Source organism: Patella vulgata, chromosome 7, assembly GCF_932274485.2.
Source record: "Patella vulgata chromosome 7, xgPatVulg1.2, whole genome shotgun sequence".
Lineage (NCBI taxonomy): Eukaryota > Metazoa > Mollusca > Gastropoda > Patellidae > Patella > Patella vulgata.
Genome location: NC_065885.2, coordinates 10,410,890 through 10,433,444, shown reverse-complemented (window position 1 = coordinate 10,433,444; position 22,555 = coordinate 10,410,890). Strand labels below are relative to the sequence as shown.

General features: G+C 33.7%; 1 protein-coding gene across 4 annotated transcripts in view; it reads left to right on the top strand.

The window, feature by feature from the left end:
- LOC126827188 (neuroglian) overlaps nucleotides 1-7,801 on the top strand; it is a 91,651-nt gene extending 83,850 nt beyond the window's left edge. For 3 of the 4 annotated variants that reach the window (XM_056102374.1, XM_056102372.1, XM_050556426.1), the window contains one exon: nucleotides 313-7,801. In XM_056102374.1, the coding sequence (XP_055958349.1) occupies nucleotides 313-514 (202 nt within the window). In that variant the 3' untranslated portion in view covers nucleotides 515-7,801. The remainder of the gene's footprint in view (nucleotides 1-312) is intronic. The other variant, XM_056102373.1, reaches the window with a different exon arrangement.
- Nucleotides 7,802-22,555: the final 14,754 nt, after the last annotated feature.

The following is a 22,555-nucleotide window of genomic DNA, read 5'->3' as shown; positions in this document are numbered from 1 at the left end:
GCCAAGCAAATATTCAGTGCGGATCAGTGTGCTAAAGACCCCTACTCGCAAGCAAAATATTGAAATAAAATTGAAACATTTGTTAGTCCCAACGTGACGTAATTTGTGTCGAGTGGACGTTAAACCCCATTTCTCTCTCTTTCTCTGAAATGTGATGATTGTGAGAATCATTTAGCAACATGACAATGAAAATCCTCCGTCCCACATTAGATTACTGGGAAGGATTGTCTGAAAATAATTGAAGCCGTTAGGTATACATTAAATTTCAAAGAAGGATTTGTGATTTAAAAAAAAAATGGTTTCTTTTTCTAGTGATACAAATGGAATTGGTCAGAGTGGATCATTTGATAACAATCCTGAAAAAATGCCACTGGGTGATGAGACAGATAGCATGGAGGAATACGGGGATGTCGATCCAGCCAAATTCAACGAAGATGGATCATTTATTGGAGAATATGGAGGTCAGAAAGGCGTAGGAGATCAACAAGCTTCAACCATGGCAACACTGGTATAGTTCATCATGTGACTTCAATGAGTGCTGGGAGTTATGTGCCCTTGTTGTAAAAAAAAGATGCTGTGAGATTTCTCTATTAAAACTTGTGATTGGTGATTTTAATATGTAAGGCCTTAACATCATAAAATTTTTAAACATACAGGTTGCCAGCCTGAAAAGGATTCCATCTTTGTGTAAAAAAAAAAAAATTAAGCGCCAATCATCAAACATTCAATCAAGGAAGATAACTAAATCTAAGAAAGACAACTCTGTGATAAATGGGGAAGTAATTCATTCAAAGGGAAGTAATTGTTTTGAAATGCTTTGAATTTCAGGCATGAAGAGGTTGTTTTTTATTGCCTTCCTTTCAATATACATAAAGATAATTTCCTCACACAAGATCAAGGGAGTGGTCCAAACAATATTCCAGAAATAAATTTTAAGATAATTTACAAGAGAAAAATAAAAAACAGTGCTATATTTATTTAAATGAATGCCATATATGGTAGTTTATGTAAATGAGTAGTTAGTAGGTTTGTTTTTGACTAGCTGCCATCAGTAAATAAACGTCACGTTTTTGTTTATGTTTTTTTGTTGAAGCAGCTAGGGTATATGTCTGTTTGTTTTATTAGTTTACGATATTACGAGTATATGTTATTATTACAATGTACTAGATTGTTTTCCTCGTTCTCCTCCCCCTTCCTTTAATAAAACTTATCGGTTGTTACGCAGAATTGACGTAACCAAGACTTGTTATTGGCTGTTAGTTATTATACAGTGATGGATGCCGAAACAAGTTTCGAACGATTTTTAAAAAAGAAACTGAGTGAGCAGGAATGTTGAAAGAAAATATTCCTATAGTTTCCACATGTGCCCTAGGAAAAGCCCATGGGTTACAATAGTTATAACGTAGGAAAGTTCTTCTCCCGCAAAATGTGCCATGTGTAATGGCTTCGGGAAAGTCCTTCTCCTGTGTGATTAAAACCTCATGGGACCAAGTGAATGGGCCGTAGTCATTGGTTACCATGGGCAGTATCATGTTCCCATGAAAATCCAATGAGACACATGTAAAATCCATGTTTATTTTCCATAACCATAAGGAATAGCAGTTATTAATAGCCAAATGATTACTAAAGAATGAAACAGGACATAGTAAGGGGTGTAGAAAGAGGAAACAGACTATATTATTATTTCTGTGGGGTATAATTGTTATATTACTGGTTGTGATGTTGTACATGAGAAATGCTGTAATTTGATTGGCTTATAAGTATTTGTATAATAACAGTGTGCGACACAGAGTTTATTGTTGAACACCCAAGAATGTGTGTGCTTTGATTGTTGTTCTCAAAACATCACTTTTTCTATTGTTTTCGAAACATTTATTTTATTTTTTAGTATATTTTATTTATTCGTTTTTTTTTGTAAGGAAAGGTATCGAAAACTTACATAAACTCTAATTTGGCCTTAAAAGTTAAAAGTCTAATTAGGCCTTAGAGTTCAGTCAACAAATGATTAAGCCTAAAGAATTCAAAGTTAGAATCTCGCCATCGAGAATTAACTTGCATTAAAAGTTTATAGGATAGATCTGAACATTGAAACTGCATGAAGTAATAAAATATAAAACAAAAGAAACTGTTCAATTTTAGAAAAAAATGATAAAAAATACTTTATGAAAAGATTTGAACATTGAGTATGGATGAAATAATGTAAAAAAAAAAATGAAAAAAATAAACCCAACTTTTCATTTCTGAAAAATTTTCAAAAAAAATTGTTTTGTCAACATTTGATGACAAAATGATGTTCGTTAATTCTACTCTAGTCATCAGTGTAATAAAATAATACTGATCCAAAGTTATTCAGGGATCAATCATTGAATGAATCTCGTTTAATGAGATTATAAAAATATTTGTGAGTACGCGAATCATTTAGTTACTTAATTAATTCTCTAACCAGAATCTGCATTTATAGTCACTTTTTACGCCATTAGAGGCTTTTTTTGTAAGATGTAGAAGCATAATAATAATAATAATACATCCATATTTAGCCAATGAAAGTTGAGTATTTAATTTAACTCTGGCTATATTTTCATGAAATCATAATACATGTGCTTTCATAGTATATACACTCTGTACATGTTACGCATAATATCTTCATTAATTCTACTTCTTGTCGTTCATCAACCATAATAATTTTCTTTATAAGAAACTCATAATTGCTAATTAAAGATGCATTATGTTAGATTTAGCTAAAGAGCTGACTGTTCTTGCTATAATAGTTAAAAAAATAGATAATGAACAGGGAGATATGTTGAAAATTTCAGTCAAATTACTTCATTCTGAGCGGAGTTATCATTTTTTGCAGAAAAGTTTAGTGTTGATTGTCATTGCTACCATTGTTACGATAATAAACAAAGCCTCAAATGATATATTTTTAAATTAAGTCATTAACTGCCATTGTATTTAAATGTGTTGAAAATCAAAACCATATGAGGTTCTAGAGAGTTGAGTATGGGTCTGGCATGTAAATAGATATGTAATTAATGATTTATATAACATTTGAGGTCAAACGAAAGATCTGCAATAGGCCCCTGGCATGTAAATAAATGTGTAATTAATGATTTATATAACATTTGAGGCCAAATAAAAGATCTGCAACAGGCAGATTTAGTTCTTACATGATGCATCTTTAACAAAATTTGTCAAAAATTGACCCACTGTGAAAAATTTAAGTGAAAACCTTGATTGACACTCTCCTGGCCATCCGTCTCGCTATTCTTTCTACCTCCTATTTTTAAGTTGTGCCAAATGTTTCTTTATTTTGTTATATTTTTCCTCTTTACTTTCTTTTTTACATTTCCAAGATTAGGTTTTGTTATTTTAAGATGGACATCTTTAAAATTATTTATTGAATACAGAATAAATAACATCTTGATCTTGCCTTTTTTTCTTCACTGACAAATTTGAATTCGAGAAATAACAACATACTAATCTTTGCCTTTCTCATTGTCCTCGACACATTATTCTACATAAAAACATGTTCATATGTTAATGTTTTTAATTGCAAAAAAAAAAAAGCGATCATTGTTCTTCGATTCCTCACTCTGAATAAAACATAGATACTATTTCGTTTCGGTTTTATAGTTCAAAATTTTGTTTTACTTGTCTTTACTACACTTGGATCTAGAAGAGTTGTTATCATTGACGTGTTCTGAATGATGTGAGGGATTAGTCAATGAAACGGTCTGTTACGGCAAGCTTTAGGCGAGTTTTGCACGGAACTGTGAGTAATCCACAAGTAACATCAATGCTGATTGGTTAATCAAATGTCATGGGGTCAAAAGCCGCTCGTATGACCTGTGGCACAACCTATCGCTACAACTTGTCAGATCTTCATGTAGTGTAGGCCATCGAAAGTATAAAAAAACGAAACGAAATATAGATCTGTACTTTAATCAGATTGTTGATTCCTATTCATGGACTTGTTTCCCTAATAGTTGATTCTCTACCAAAGATTATCTTTGTAGAAACCTACACCATTGATCATTTTTAAATTCATATTTTCATTACATACTGAAATAGCATGGGTTGCTAGATTTGTCTTTATTTAGTAGAAAAATTGAGAAAATAATGTTCTACAAAATGTTTGGAATGTGTAAGGCAGGGTTTGAATTTCTCTAATAGTGCAAAACATTTGATAAAAAGTTGCTCGAGAAATAATAATGATGAATACTTGTGTAAGGCAGGGTTTGAATTTCTCTAATAGTGCAAAACATTTGATAAAAAGTTGCTCGAGAAATAATAATGATGAATACTTTGGTTTTGTTTGTAAATTAGATTTATATCCAATGTTTTATAAATTTCAAATGTATTTAATTCATTCAGTAGTCACAGAAAAAGTGGGCCACATTGTTGGCACTATTTGAAAGCATGAGGCGTTCGGATAAATGCATTTATTTTGCGTCATATGTCACTATGTACATGCAGGCCTCAAGAAATTTAAGAAATGTGATATTTGCCTGTCAGGTACACAACTATTTTCTGGATCATTACAATGTTTGAGGCTATATTATGGAATAGATATTATTGTATCTATAAAAGGGGAAAACCCTTTTATATTCAGTTTTGACATAATATGTATAAATATTGTTGTATCTATAAAAGGGAAAAACCCACCTTAATTCAGGTTTGAAGGGTGAAGTTACTATATTGGAAATCTAGCGACATTTCTAAAAACATTGTTTTCTCAATTTTCTCTGTTTTAACTTATATGTTCACCAGTCGTAGAACAACCGTAGACTTGATCAAATAAACTTGATCAACCAGACATTCCTCTGTTTAATTATATAATAGATATAATGGATTGAATGTTGTGTTATAAAGACTTTAGTTCACTTTATATTGTGTTGAATACATTTAATCTTTATTTATGTAATGTTTGCTTAATATATAAATATATATATATAAATTACACAGTTCATGTATGTATATTATTAGCTAGAGTTTATACGTTGCTAAAAATGTTTCTGCAACTTTTTATTGCAAATTTGGCAACTACGCTTTAATTTTTTTACGCTTATATGGGTACTTTCACATAAAACTTGGACTTGTACAAAGAAGGAAACAAAAATTGATTTTTAGAAACATAAATTTTATTTTGAAGACACGCGGTAACCCAGAACAATTTCATAATGCAAAAGTCGGTCGTTAAAGCCACTGATGGTCATTTGAGGGATTTTGAATTTCTTGTAAACTGTAGAAGATATAATGAGCGACATGGGTCCCTTTTTAATCCGATTAAATCCAAGCTGGGAAATTATCAACCATTGATATTTTGCATTGGTTTTCTTAAAGGGGCATTAGGTAAGATTAGATAAAGTTCTAACAGTTCTCGCTATGATAGTGGAAAAATAGATAATGAAAAGAGAATATGCTGAAAATGTCAGTCAAATTACTTAATCACTCTGATCCAAGCTATCAGCGATATAATTATAGGCTAGCCTGGATTGTCATTACTACCGTTGTTACGATAATAAACAAAGTCTCAGTTACCCATTATTACGTTAAATCATCAACCGCAAAACGTATTCGATGGCATCGAGAGTTGATTATGGTCTGGATAAGTTAATTAATGTCTAATTAATAATTTAGATAACATTTAAGGCCTAATGAAATACCTGCAATAGGCAGATTTAACTCTTGCATAATGTATCTTTAAATATTCTCTTAAAAATGCAAATGACAATCAGCGGCTTTAAAAAAAATCACGTATGGGAGAAATTTTTTTAAAAAAAGTGATAATTATTGTGATTTCAAATTTAAAAAGTTTTAAACCAATCTATGCAATGGATATGATTTACTTGGCAACTGTAATTAATTTTACTATTGTCAGGTTTGATTTAGTCGTAGATAGATGTATAGAAAATAGACACCAAAGATCTTTTAAACACTTAGAAGAAATAACTCCACTTTCATAGAAATCTATTACCCAGCTTTTAATGTGTAAAAGTACTAGTTTAACAATCAACAAAAATAAATTTAGCAGTGTAGTAAAATTTTCTATAGACTAGTCATCCTAGTATATTAGGTACGGTCCTACACACATACCAGATTTTGGTCAAAATCAAGCCAGATAAGAAATGAAACCGGGGTTTAAACCAAATTCAAGCTAGATAAGAAATGAAATGGGGGCGGGAGGTGTTTAAAGTCCTACCTTTCTGCTCCATCCAGATCAATGAAGATGGAGTCAGATAAGAACTATCTGGCATTAATTTAATTGTTAGGTGTCATTAATAATTACTGGAATCATCCATATAAATTAGATATATGTAGGTTAAAATAAATAGTTCTATGGAAAACAGTTACTGTATTTTAATACTCAGTATTGTGCTTGAAAACGACAAGAGAATCATTGTAGAAACATAGCTCTGATTAAAGATACAGTAATTGTTATTATAAAACTGTTGTGTTTATCTTAATGTGTTCATTTACTAAATGCCATTTAAACAGTATATAGATATACCATATCCCACACTTTTGTTCACAGGAATTTCAAATTTGTGACCTTACCAAATAATGTTCTATGAGTATGTATTATATAATAATGACTACAGTAGCATTGACAACGATCTGATTACATTGACAACAGTAGAGATCTGTCTGAAACTGAAATATATAAAAAAATAATAATACATCATCATATTTAATTAAGTCTAATTTTGATAGTAGTAATTGACCATGTGTTACTTAGTAATGGCCCTGACAGTAATCTGATTAGAATGACTTCGGTAGAGAACTTTCAGAAACTCGAACTACGTCAACTTTTCGGACTTGTGGGTAGGACTGGATAAGAAATTCTGAACACATCATGACGAAGTATGACATATAAGCATAGTATTTAGTCAGTAGAAAAATAAAACTCCCAGCGCTTGACATTTATGTCCACTTTTCCGTTTTTTATTTTGTATTTTGTAATATATTATATATGATAATGTTTGTAAATAAATTCTCCCTTCCGTTTTTTATTCCGTTCTGCTGACTAGTGTTCATCATCTCATCCTGTGTAAAACTGGAATATTTTGTTAAAATCATTTATCATCATATTTAATTAACATGGTGTATTTTTTTTTTTTAAAGAGTATTCAAGATCTAAAAGAAGCACTTTCTGTTTGTCTTAATGGAAAATTAATTTTTTTTACGATTCCCTTTACATATATGTCGGGCTATATTTATTATATCTTACCACGATCATTTCACCTCCTTGGAAAATTGGTATGGACATGTGACTTAACAATGGCGACGCTCCATTTATAATAACATGATATTTGAATTTAATTTTCAAATTTCCGATGAGTTATCAAATTTGCCCACCAGTTAAAATTTTGATGTGGAAGCCCTATCTTGGAATCATTGACATGTTTTCAAAATTATTTATTTGGACTTCCTGGGTGAATCTTTCTGAGTTGGAATCCAGATTTATTTTGATTTATAAGTAAAAGAATTAAAAATTAGTTTAAAGTAGGCCTAATATGTAGAAAAAACACCAAATTAATTTTCATATACAATTAAAAGATTAGAAATTTATAACTGAATTTATTTTGTTATGGACAGAAAGTGCTACTTTAATTCAAACTTGAACATCATGTGATCATCATCAACCATGTGACATCATCAACGCTTCAAAGTCACTTATTATCATTGTCAGTAACTATAGCGTAACCTTTTTGCCCAAATAATTATCAATTAACAATATTTGTATGTGCAAAATGTTTTCACATCAATCAAAAGGAATAAAATTGTGCTTTGAAAAGATTATTTATTGTTTTTGTAACTAAATCTGTTCGGGGGTTTTTCCAGCATGGTTCTCCCTTGTCAGTGATGCAGGACGGAGGGCCTGACAAGTACAGCTGTCTAGTCGTTTGGATGGGACGAAAAACCAAGGTCCTGTGTACTCATGGATGTGCATGTAAAAGATCCCTTGACAGTTGGAATTCGATATAAGAGTAGGCTGTAGTGCTGCTGTCCGGGCAAAATTTCCTCATAGCACACTGTATGCAGAACAGTAGGACGTTAAACCCCATTTCATTACATATCATTTCTGTTCGAGGTGGGGGGAGGGAGAGAGAGCGAAATGGGGTTTAACGTCCACTTGACACAAAAAGAATAAGGTTATTTGTAGAGTGAGACAGTGAAATGAGGTTTAACATCCACTTGACATGAACTAGGTCATTTAGGGACTAACATATGGTTCAATTTTATTTAAATAATTCACTTGCACGTAGAAGTCTTTAGCAGCGGGAGGAAACTGGAGGACCGGGAGAAAATCCATGAGGCTGGACAGGTGACCCTACTCCTTCTCACATACAGCCGGGGAATCTGTTTGGGGGGTAGATTGGGTTTACATATGCACTTTAGATGATAAGGTCTGTCACTGAGTCTAGTCACATATTGGGAACTTTGGCTGTAGACTGTTAAAACTATAAGCAAACCCACTCGGTAAACCTCAGCAGATTCCAGTACCCTACAGTCAGATGTAGGGTACCGGAATCTGCCGAGGATTGCCGAGTGTAAGCAAACCATTCATTTATAACACCAGTTTATATACAACAGATAAACACATAATAAATTAGGATTTTTATTACAAAATTTAAAAAACATGTAAAAACTGTAATCTTGTATAAATTTGCCCCAAAAATGTATATAATACCCGTATATTTTTATTATAAATTTTATATTTTTATTATAAATTTTATATTTTTATTACAAAATACAAAAAACACTTCATATATGTTTACAAAATGGATTACTGTAAAAAATATATGACGTAACGATATTATGTTGAAATGATAATAAATAAATAAATACCCCCCACCCTCTATTCAAATAATCAAACACAATGTGTTGATCTATTTATCTAGAATCATTTTACTTACTAACAAATAAATATATTACCACTGTTTACAAACATCGTGATTAGTACTGGTACTTACAATATTACTTCATCGTTAAATTATCACCTGTTTACAAACATCGTTATTAGTACTTATAATGTTACTTCATCGTTAAATTATCACCTAAAACTACTTTCCAACACACTTATTCACAAATATAAAAATTAAACATACATTATGGGAGATTAGATAACGAGCTGGAAGTTCTCGCTATAATAGTTAAAAACTAGATAATGTACAGACAATTTGCTGAAAATTTCAGTCAAATTGATCCACTATGAACCGAGAATTTAGCGATTGAATTTTAAGCCTAGCCTCGATCATCATTACTAAAGTCGGTACGATAAAAAAAACATAGTCTCGATTATCCATTCCATGATTAAATCATAAATGAAAGTTGAGCAGCAAATGGGATCATAATCCAATAAATATCGCAGGCTAATGTTGACATCGAGAGTTGATTATGGTCCGGATAAGTTAATTTAAAATGTCTAATTAATAATTTAGATAACATTTCAGACCTAAAGAAAGACCTGCAATAGGCAGATTTAGCTCTTGCATAATGTATGTTTAAATTCACACTCAGCAACAACTCTCATCAGTTCTTATTCATAAACATATACACATAGATGAAGACTTAAAACAACCATAAACCATTCTTATTCACAAACATACAGTTGAATTCACAATTAAATTGAAGCAACTCGCTCACAAACAGACAGTTGAATTTACGGCTGATGCAACTCTAACAAAAATAAATAAATACAGTTGAATTAACAATTAATGCAACTCACAAACATACACTCGAATTCACACTTGATGCAACTCTCACAAACAAACAGATGAATTCACGCTTGATGCAATCTCACAAACATACAGTTGAATTAACATTTTATGCAACTCTCACAAACATACAGTTGAATTAACACTTGATGCAACTCTCACAACATACAGTTGAATTCACACTTGATGACCCCTCTCCCCCTACACACTCACACAAACATGCATACAGTTCAATACACGCTTGATGTCACTATCACAAACATGCATTTGAATTCACAGTTGATGCAACTCTCACAAACATATTATTCCCAAATAGTAGATAAACCAAATACAACATCAATAAAATATGATTTGGCGTTGATTCTTTGTCTGTTAAAATACAAGTCTCTGTTCATCGCCCATTCTGGTACATCAACGACTTTATCTTCAGAAAGATCATCAGCCCAATTAACATAATCTTTTGACAAGTTTTCTTTAGTATCGCTTTCTAAACCTGTTACTCGAGCAGAACCTACTTGGTTGATTTTAGTAGTGACATTAAATTTAAAATCAGGAATCAAAGCCCAGCTAGGAATGTCTACGGCTCCTTCATACGCAGGTTCTTCAGCCCAGTTGATGACAAATTTATGGTAGATAGGATCAGATTCTTCAACATTTTCTTGGGCGATAGAATAGATATGGCGGTCATAATCTAATCCAGGAATCAATGCCCAGTCAGGGACATCTACGGGTCCATTATACACAGGTTCTTCAGCCCAGTTGATAATATATTGATGGTGAATTTGGCTGAAGTCATCAATATTTTCTGTGGTAGACCAATCTCTTCCAGAACAATTATCTTTAGCATGTCGATTAACATCTAATCCAGGTATCAAAGCCCAGTCAGAGACATCTACGGGTCCATCATGCACAGGTTCTTCAGCCCAGTTGATAACATACTGATGGTGAATTTGGTTAAAGTCATCAACATTTTCTTTAGCATGTCGATCAAAATCTACTCCAGGTATCATTGCCCAATAAGGAATATTTGTTGGTTCTTCATATGAGATTTCGTCAGCCCAGTTGATCACTGAATAATGTTGGTTTTGGTTTAAGTTCAGCTGAAAAGTGTCGTCCAATTCTACGTCCAAATTCTTAGTATCTCCATTGTTTGATACTGATGCTGATGATAGAGGTGATCTTGGAACTCTCAGTTCACAAATTTTCTCGTATCCTTGGTTGCATTTCTTGTAGTAAGATACAACTGAAAAAAAGTGAAAAACAATTACAAGCAACGAAAAGAAGAAAAGAAAACATAGTTGACCCTGGTAGATAATAAATAAAATGTTCACCGTAACTAAATGGAACAAGTGAAAAACAGAGGGTCCATGTATACATTGGTAGGGCTCATAACAGATGTCTTGGCATTTGAAATTCGGAAAAGAACAGTCCCCTCCGTATTCCACGTTTAAATAACACATTGTCGTAAGTTGATTTTATCAACTGTTTTGATTCTGTTATTTGACTGGAGCGTTTAATGTAAACCGATTTTGGACACAGTAAAGTGTTAGACTCACTAGACGTATTAACTATAGGGTTGACTAGTAAAGTGTTAGACTTACTAGACGTATTAACTATAGGGTTGATTACTAAAGTAAAGTGTTAGACTTACTAAAAGTATTAACTATAGGGTTAACTAGTAAAGGGTTAGACTTACTAGACGTATTAACTATAGGGTTGACTACTAAAGTAAAGTGTTAGACTTACTAAAAGTATTAACTATAGAGTTGACTAGTAAAGTGTTAAACTTACTGAAAGTATTAAGGGTAGAGTTAAAATCTTTATCAGTTAATGTAACAAACATGTTGTTATCATCATATATGATCTGGCTTAATACATCACCATAGTCTAAACTACTATCACTAAAATCTGGTATTTCTCTGGAATAAATATACTACAAAGTATAAGAGAAAGTAAATTACTGTTTATAGTTCAAACTTCTTTCATTTGAAAAAGCAAAAACCGCATTTAAAACTTATAACAGAGAAAACTAGTTTATCTATTTGTTTTTACTTGTACTCAACTCGACTACGAAAATATTGAATAACTATTGAGTTTTTAACTTTTTTATATTACTTTTTAGAATTTCTTTACAATATAATCAAATATACTTACAATACAGTCATAGTTGTTGTCACTTTTGTGTCTGGATTCACGAAAGGGTAGAAAATGTAATTAATTTCAGAGAATTATCACAGAGCGTCTTTCTTTTAGCAGATAAAATAGCTCAATGATAGAACAAGATGACGTTTTACCTATTGTGACGTCATAATTAAAAGACGTCAAAAAGTTATGGTGAATTTTTTGCCAAATAAAATTAAAATACCCCCCCCCCCACCTTCCCCAACAAGATATTCTGCTTTTCCCGAAACAGATTGAAATGTTATTATTTTTTGCCAAAACATTCCAAAGAAGAGATATTTCCTAACTGTTTCACAGGTTGTTGGTTTTCACATTATAAACATTCATTCTCGATCAAGAAATCGCTATTAAATCTTTACTTTACTACTGATCAAAATAAGACGCCATTTTGATAGCCCGGTTTCAAAAATGAAATGAAATGGAATGGGGTTTAACGTCCTACTGTTCTGCTCCGGCTGGGCTAATGAAGACGGGCATACGCCATACAGTGTGCTATGAGGGAAATTTTACCCGGAGAGTGGCGCCACGGCCTACTCTTATATCGAATTCCAACTGTTAAGGGATCTTTTACGTGCACGTCAATATGTACACGGGACCTCGGTTTCTCGCCCCATTCGAACGACTAGACAGTTGTCCTTGTCTGGCCCTCCGTCTTGACAAGGGAAACCACGCCGGAAAATACTGACGGACTTTTCCGTCCAATATATACCGGGAGTTAACCCGCAACCTTCAGGCTAGCGAGCCAGCGTCTTACTCACTTAGCCATCATGGCTTCCTCCGGTTACAACCGAGAAGACTAATATGAAAGAATGACGAAAAATATTTTCGAAACCAACATTCCTAAAATAGCTATCATTTTTAATAAAACTTCGCCGTCAACTTTTACATCAAATTGCCCGCATCGTCATTTAAAAAAGGATGCGCGGTGGCTCAGTGTGTAGGGCGCTGGCTCACCAACCTAGAGTTCGACCCCAATGTTTGCTACGACCGCTTCTAGTATAGTGTAAACATTGGCGTGGACGCTAAAGAAACCATTATAGTTGGAATTCGAAATAAAAGTAGACATTCCCCCATATATACTGCATTTTCACAGCAACATAACAACATCAATATGGATTGAAATGGGCGCATATTGAATTCTAATTTGTGTTTTTATTTTCGAATATTATTGAAAATATTGAGTTAAAGACTTAGCTCTTTTAAGTTTTGAGAAACAAGCACTGGCTATAGCTCTTTAATGAAAGATCGGATGCGTACATAAACTTTTGATCCTTGACACATAGTTTAAGTTTCGTCTTATGAATCGGATAAAAAATATCGCCTCAGTAAGGTCCAAAAACTTTATTCATATTGCACATTTTGCGTAAAAGGCAGGGGGCTGATGCCCACCACAATTTTATTGTCTCTAGACGGTCCACATAATAATAATAATAATTGATTTATATAGCACCAACAATTCAACTCGGCGAACTGCTCTGGGGCGTTTTACATAAGTACAATTAATATAAAATTACAACAATCACAACACATTAATCCATTAAAAAGACATAAACAAAAAACGCGAGAACATTATTTTGTACACATGGCAAAAGTCTGGCACAAACACAGATAGAACCGTATTCAATCAGTTGTATATTGGATTAAAAAGTTCGGTTCTGATATACTTTTTAAAACCTTTAATAGAATTTGCGCTTTTGGTTTCGTTTGATATTGAATTCCATAACTCACCGGAGTTGCTTTTTTGAAAAAGGCTTAATTAAGAGGTTGTCTGATTGTGATCGAAGGGTTCTGCAAGCTTTATTGGTGTTGAGAAGGCCTCTAAGGTATTGAGGTGAATAATCGTCATTTAGAGCAGAAAACGTAATAGACAGTATTTTAAAATTGATACGTTGACGGACTGGAAGCCAATGGAGATCTTTCAGAATTGGTGTCATGTGTTCATTTGGTTTCGTCTTGGTTATGATCCGGGCTGCTTTATTTTGAAGTTTCTGAAGTCGTTTGATTTTATTTCCAGGTAGATTGTACAAATGTGAATTACAGTAGTCGAGTCTTGATGTAACCATAGTGTTTACCAGCATTTTAGTCGTGTCACTATTAATGAAAGATCTAATTTTTCCAATATTATAAATCTGAAAATTAATACTTTTACACATGGCCAAAATTTGTCTATTCATGTCCAGATGAAAGTCAAAATAAACACCAAGATTTTTTACAGAATCTGTTGGTGGAATTTCCAATTTGATAGTTTTCTGTTTTAGATTTTAGTAGTTGTTGCCTGCTGCTGACTTTCATTATTTCTGTTTTGTCATCGTTGAGTTTTAATACATTTGAGTCAATCCATTTACGAATATCTGATATACAGGCCTCAAGTTTACATATTTCAGATGGTTCAGAGGAAGGTTCAACGGCTATATAAATTTGAGTGTCGTCGGCGTACAGATGGTAGTTAAGACCGTGTTTACGAATGGCATTTCCTGAAGATGTTGTTAATGTAGTAAATAATAAAGGATCGAGAACGTAACCCTGTGGCACGCCATACTTTAAAACCGTTGATATGGCTGGGGAACCTTTGATAACAACTACAGTCCTATATAGAAAGGGACCTAGATTTTTGGAATATAAACACATTTATTAATTCTGACCTCAAGATGGTTCACAACTTGGTATTACATGCTTTTACACTATTTGTCGGGCAATTTCGGTCCGATTTTCACGAAATTTAAACTCAACCGTATTTATGATGTAATGGTGATATTTGAAAGGTTTTTACAATCAATTTTTCGTACAATCAGGGGCCATAATCCAGAAATATCGACAGGAACCGATACCGTTGGGTAATAAACATACATTGTAAGTTTCATCAATAACGGGTAAAAATTGTGACCTCTAGTGGTCTACAACCTTGGTATTATTATGCATATATTTGTTCAGTTCAGCATCAAAGGAAACCACCGTCGACTGCGTTTTCGTGGTAAGGGATTTAGAAAAGAATTAAGACTTCATTGCTCCGCCATGGAATCTAGACCCCCAGGAAGTTCAGGGGCCCACCCGGGCCTAAAGTCCTGGGATGGTACCTCCCAATCATGAATTGCTTCCGCCGGCCCCGGTATAATGTCATCATTGACACTTAGGAAGTACTGTTATTAGCGTACGTGGGTGATCTTAAATTTGACTTTTAATCTGGCGATTTGATGTTCCTTTACGCATTGGACTAAGAATGCGAGTAACGTTGGTCATTGTGCTTATATCAGGTTGTCTCTCCAGTAAAGGAATCCATCATGCAAACCATGTATTGGGAACTGTGGCTGTAGACTGTTAAAACTATAAAACCATTCATTTATAACACCAGTTTATATACAACAGATAAACACATAATAAATTAGGATGTTTATTAGAAAATTTAAAAAACATGTAAAAACTGTAATCTTGTATAAATTTGGCCAAAAAATTAATGTATATAATACCCGTATATTACTATAATAACTTCTATATTTTTATTATAAAATTCAAAAACACTTCATATGTGTTTACAAAATGGATTACTGTAAAAAATATGATGTAAGGATATTATGTTAAAATGATAATAAATAAATAAATAAATACCCGCACCCCACCCTCTATTCAAATAATTAAACACAATGTGTTTATCCATTCATCTAGAATCATTTTATTTACTAACAAATAAATATATTACTACTGTTTACAAACATCATGAGAAGTACTTATAATATTACTTTATCGTTAAATTATCACCTAAAACTACTTTCCAACATACTTAGTCCCAAATATAAATATTAAACATACATTATGGAAGATTACATAAAGAGCTGGCAGTTCTCATCATAATAGTCGATTATAGACTGGATAATGTAACGTCAATTTGCTGAAAATTTCAGTCAAATTGATCCACTATGAACCGAGAATTTAGCGATTGAATTTTAAGTCTAGCCTCGATCAACATTACTAAAGTCGGTACGATAAAAAAAACATAGTTCTATTATCCATTCCATGATTAAATCATGAATGAAAGTTGAACAGCAACTCGGATCATAATCCAATAAATATCGCAGCCTAGTGTTGATATCGAGAGTTGATTATGGTCTGGATACGTTAATAAAGGTGTAATTAATAACTTAGATAACATTTCAGACCTAAAGAAAGACCTGCAATAGGCAGATTTAGCTCTTGCATAATGTATGTTTAAATTAACACTCTGCAACAACTCTCATCAATTCTTAGTCATAAACATATACACATAAATGAAGACTTAAAACAACCATAAACCATTCTTATTCACAAACATACAGTTGAATTCATAATTAAATTGAAGCAACTCGCTCACAAACAGACAGTTGAATTTACGGTTAATGCAACTCTCAAAAAAATAAATAAATACAGTTGAATTAACAATTAATTCAACTCACAAACATACACTCGAATTCACACCTGATACAACTCTCACAAACATACAGATGAATTCACACACACACACACACACCCACACCCTCCCACACCCACGCATGCAGTTTAATACACGCTTGATGTCACTATCACAAACATACATTTGAATTCACAATTGATGCAACTCTCACAAACATATTATTCCCAAATAGTAGATAAACCAAATACAACATCAATAAAATATGATTTGGCGTTGATTCTTTGTCTGTTAAAATACAAGTTTCGGTTCATCGCCCATTCTGGTACATCAACAGCTTCATCTTCAGAAAGATCATCAGCCCAATTAACATAATCCTTTGTCAAGTTTTCTTTAGCATCGCTATCTAAACCTGTTACCTGAGCAGAACTTACTTGGCTGATTTTAGTAGTGACATTAAATTTAAAATCAGGAATCAAAGCCCAGCTTGGAATGTCTACGGCCCCTTCATACACAGGTTCTTCAGCCCAGTTGGTGACAAATTTATGGTAGATTGGATCAGATTCTTCAACATTTTCTTGGGCGATAGAATAGATATGGTGGTCGTAATCTAATCCAGGAATCAATGCCCAGTTAGGGACATCTACGGGTCCATCATACACAGGTTCTTCAGCCCAGTTGATAATATATTGATGGTGAATTTGGCTGAAGTCATCAATATTTTCTGTGGTAGACCAATCTCTTCCAGAACAACCATCTTTAGCATGTTGATTAACATCTAATCCAGGTATTAAAGCCCAGTCAGGGACATCTACGGGCCCATCATACACAGGTTCTTCAGCCCAGTTGATAACATACTGATGGTGAATTGGGTTAAAGTCATCAACATTTTCTTTAGCATGTTGATCAAAATCTACTCCAGGTATCAATGCCCAATAAGGAATATTTGTTGGTTCTTCATATGAGATTTCGTCAGCCCAGTTGATCACTGAATAATGTTGGTTTTGGTTTAAGTTCAGCTGAAAAGTGTCGTCAAATTCTTCGTCCAAATTCTTAGCATCTCCATTGTTTGATACTGATGCTGATGATAGAGGTGATCTTGGAACTCTCAGTTCACAAATTTTCTCGTATCCTTGGTTGCATTTCTTGTAGTAAGATACAACTGAAAAAAAAAGTGAAAAACAATTTCAAGCAACGAAAAGAAGAAACGAAAAACATAGTTGAACCTGGTACATATTAAATAAAATGTTCACCTTAACTATATGGAATAAGTGAAAACAGAGGGTCCGTGTATACATTGGTAGAGCTCATAATAGATGTCTTGGCATTTGAAATTCGGAAAAGAATAGACCCCTCCATATTCCACGTTTAAATAACACATTGTCGTAAGTTTATTTCAAATGACGAGACCTTATACCTCATTTCATTTGTGTAATTTTATCAACTGTTTTAATTCTGTTATTTGACTGTAGCGTTTAATGTAAACCGATTTTGGACACAGTAAAGTGTTAGACTTACTAGACGTATTAACTATAGAGTTGATTACTGAAGTAAAGTGTTGACTTACTAAAAGTATTAACTATAGGGTCGATTATTAAAGTAAAGTATTAACTATAGAGTTGACTAGTAAAGTGTTTAACTTACTAAAAGTATTAAGGGTAGAGTTAATCAAATCTTCATCAGTTAATGTAACAAACATGTTGTTATCATCATATATGATCTGGCTTAATACATCACCATAGTCTAAACTACTATCACTAAAATCTGGTATTTCTCTGGAATAAATATACTACAAAGTATAAGAGAAACTAAAATACTGTTTATAGTTCAAACTTCTTTCATTTGAAAAAGCAAAAACCGCATTTAAAACTTATAACAGAGAAATCTAGTTTATTTATTTGTTTTTACTTGTACTCAACCCGACTACGAAAATATTGAATAACTATTGAGTTTTTAACTTTTTTATATTACTTTTTAGAATTTCTCTACAATATAATCAAATATACTTACAATACAGTCATATTTGATGTCACTTTTGTGTCTGGATTCACGAAAGCGTAGAAAATGTAATTAATTTCAGAGAATTATCACAGAGCGTCTTTCTTTTAGCAGATAAAATAGCTCAATGATAGAACAAGATGACGTTTTACCTATTGTGACGTCATAATTAAAAGACGTCAAAACGTTATGTTGAATTATTGGCCAAATAAAATTAAAATACTCCTCACCCCCCGTCCGCAACACGATATTCTGCTTTTCCCGAAACAGATTGAAATATTATTATTTTTTGCCAAAACATTCTAAAGAAGAGATATTTCCTAACTGTTTCACAGGTTGTTGGTTTTCACATTATAAACATTCATTCTCGATCAAGAAATCGCTATTAAATCTTTACTTTACCATTGATCAAAATAAGACGCCATTTTGATAGCCCGGTTTCAAAAATGAAATGAAATGGAATGGGGTTTAACGTCCTACTGTTCTGCTCCGGCTGGGCTAATGAAGACGGGCATACGCCATACAGTGTGCTATGAGGGAAATTTTACCCGGACAGCGGTGCGACGACCTACTCTTATATCGAATTCCAACTGCTAAGGGATCTTTTACGTGCACGTCAATATGTACACGGGACCTCGGTTTCTCGCCCCATTTGTCCTTGTCTGGCCCTCCGTCTTGACAAGGGAAACCACGCCGGAAAATACTGACGGACTTTTCCATCCAATATATACCGGGAGTTAACCCGCAACCTTCAGGCTAGCGAGCCAGCGTCTTACTCACTTAGCCATTATGGCTCCCTCCGGTTACAACCGAGAAGACTAATATGAAAGAATGACGAAAAATATTTTCGAAACCAACATTCCTAAAATAGCTACCATGTTTAATAAAACTTCGCCGTCAACTTTTACATCAAATTGCCCGCATCGTCATTTAAAAAAGGAGGCGCGGTGGCTCAGTGTGTAGGGCGCTGGCTCACCAACCTAGAGTTCGACCCCAATGTTTGCTACGACCGCTTCTAGTATAGTGTAAACATTGGCGTGGACGCTAAAGAAACCATTACAGTTGGAATTCGAAATAAAAGTAGACATTCCCCCATATATACTGCATTTTCACAGCAACATAACAACATCAATATGGATTGAAATGGGCGCATATTGAATTCTAATTTGTGTTTTTATTTTCGAATATTATGGAAAATATTGAGTTAGAGACTTAGCTCTTTTAAGTTTTGCGAAACAAGCACTGGCTATAGCTCTTTAATGAAAGATCGGATGCGTACATAAACTTTTGATCCTTGACACATAGTTTAAGTTTCATCTTATGAATCGGATAAAAATTATGGCCTCAGAAAGTTCAACATACTTTATTCATATTGGACATTTTGCGTAAAAGGCAGGGGGCTGATGCGCACCACAATTGAACTCATCCAAGAACTAGTGACACTCGTTTTAAGTTTCATCCAAATCGGATGAAAACTGTTGTCTCTAGACGGTCCACAGCCTTGGTATTACATGCTTTTACACAATTTGCGTAACGGGGATCGGCCATTTGACGGGTAGTTTCGGTCCAATTTTCAGGAAATTCGGTCTCACCCATAATTATGATGTAACGGTGATACATTTGAACAGTTTAAAAAAACAGTTCTAGCTCTAGAGCAGTGATTCTCAACCTGTGTGCCGCTAAATTTTGAACGGCACACTAAGAAAATATGATAACCACGTGATTCCAATTGAGTATTCACTTGTGTTTAAGTTCTGTGTTTTTCTTTATTTAGTTTGAGACATTCTATGTGCCTTTGACTAGTCTCTGTCTACGGTTTTATTCCGTTTGACTTACCATGTTTTTATTTTGCAAAATTCAAATATTTTTCATACATATGTATAACCAGGTGTGCCGCTATTTTTTCATGTGTTCCAAGGTGTTCCGTTAGCAAAACAAGGTTGAGAACCACTGCTCTAGAGGGTACAATCAGGGGCCATAATCCAGAAAGAATACGGCCCATTTAGGAAGGGACCTAGACCTTTGAGATATAAACACATTTAATAAGTTTCATCAAAATCTAGATGGTTCACAACTTGGTATTACATGCTATTACACTATTTGCGTAAAAGGGAGCGGCCATTTCTGTCTGGCAGTTTTGGTCCGATTTTCACAAAATTTAAACTCGACCGTATTTATGATGTAATGGCGATATTTGAACGGTTTTTACAGTCAAATAAAAATTGTGACATCTAGAGAGCCCAGAAGCTCAAAATGTGAATTGTCGTACAATCAGGGCCCATAATCCAGGAATATCGACAGGAACCGATATCGTTGGGTAATTAACATACATTGTAAGTTTCATCAAAATCGGATAAAAATTGTGACTTCTAGTGGTCCACAACCTTGGTATTATTATGCATATATTTGTTCAGCTCAGCATTAAAGGAAACCGCCGTCGACTGCGTTTTCGTGGTAAGGGATTTAGAAAAGAATTAAAACTTTATAGCTCAGACAATCTAGACCCCCCCCCCCCCAGGAACTTCAGGGGCCCACCCGCACCTATTGTCCTGGGATGGCACCCCCCTCCCCCAACATGAATTGCTTTCGTCGGCCCTGGTATAATGTCATCATCGACAACTTAGGAAGTACTGTTATTAGCGTACATGGGTGATCTTAAATATGACTTTTAATCTGGCGATTTGGTGTTCCTTTACGAAATGGACTAAGAATGTGAGTAACGTTGGCCATTGTGCTTATATCGGGTTGTCTCTCCATCATGCAACCCATGTATTGGGAACTGTGGCTGTAGACTGTTAAAACTATAAGCAAACCATTCATTTATAAATGAAATGAAATGAAATGGGGTTTAACGTCCTACTGTTTTGCTCCTATGCTGGGCTAATGAAGACGGGCATACGCCATACAGTGTGCTATGAGGGAAATTTTGCCCGGGCAGCAGCACTATCGCCTACTCTTATATCGAATTCCAACTGCCAAGGGATCTTTTACGTGCATTCCGATGTATACACGGGACCTCGGTTTTTCGTCTCATCCGAAGGACTAGAAAGCTGTCCTTGCCAGGCCCTCCGTCCTGCATCACTGACAAGGGAGACCCACGCCGGAAAATCTAGATGAACTTTCTCTGCCAATGCAGGGATCGAACACCCGATCTCCAGGCTAGCGAGCCAGCGTCTTACCCACTTAGCCACGTGATCCCCCATTTATTTATAACACCTGTTTATATACAACAGATAAACACATAATAAATTAGCATTTTTATTATAAAATTTAAAAAACATGTAAAAACTGTAATCTTGTATAAATTTGACCCCAAAAAATAATGTATATAATACCCGTATATTACTATTATAAATTTTATATTTTTATTAGAAAATTCAAAAAACACTTCATATATATTTACTGTAAAAAATATATGAGGTAACGATATTATGTTAAAATGATAATAAATAAATAAATACCCCCCACCCTCTATTCAAATAATCAAACACAATGTGTTTATCTATTTATCTAAAATCATTTTACTTACTAACAATAAAATATATTACTACTGTTTACAAACATCGTGATTAGTACTTATAATATTACTTCATTGTTAAAATTATCACCTAAAACAACTTTAAAACACGCTTATTCACAAATATAAAGATTAAACATACATTATGGGAGATTAGATAATGAGTTGGCAGTTCTCACTATAATAGTTAAAAACTAGATAATGTAAAGGCAATTTGCTAAAAATGTCAGTCAAATTGATCCACTATGAACCGAGAATTTAACGATTGAATTTAAGCCTAGCCTCGATCATCATTACTAAAGTCGGTACGATAAAAGAAAAATATAGTCTCGATTATCCATTTCATGATTAAATCATGAATGGAAGTTGACCAGCAAATCGGATTAAATGCCAATAAATATTGCAGGCTAGCGTTGACACGGAGAGTTGATTATGGTCTGGATAAGTTAATTAATGTCTTATTAATAATTTAGATAGCATTTATGACCTAAAGAAAGACCTGCAATAGACAGATTTAGCTCTTGCATAATGTATGTTTAAATTAATACTCAGCAACAATTCTCGTCAATTCTTATTCATAAATGAAGACTTAAAACAACCATAAACCATTCTTATTCACAAACATACAGTTGAATTCATAATTAAATTGAAGCAACTCGCTCACAAACAAACAGTTGGATTTAGGGTTGACACAACAATTAATGCAACTCACAAACATACACTCGAATTCACACTTGATACAACTCTCACAAACAAACA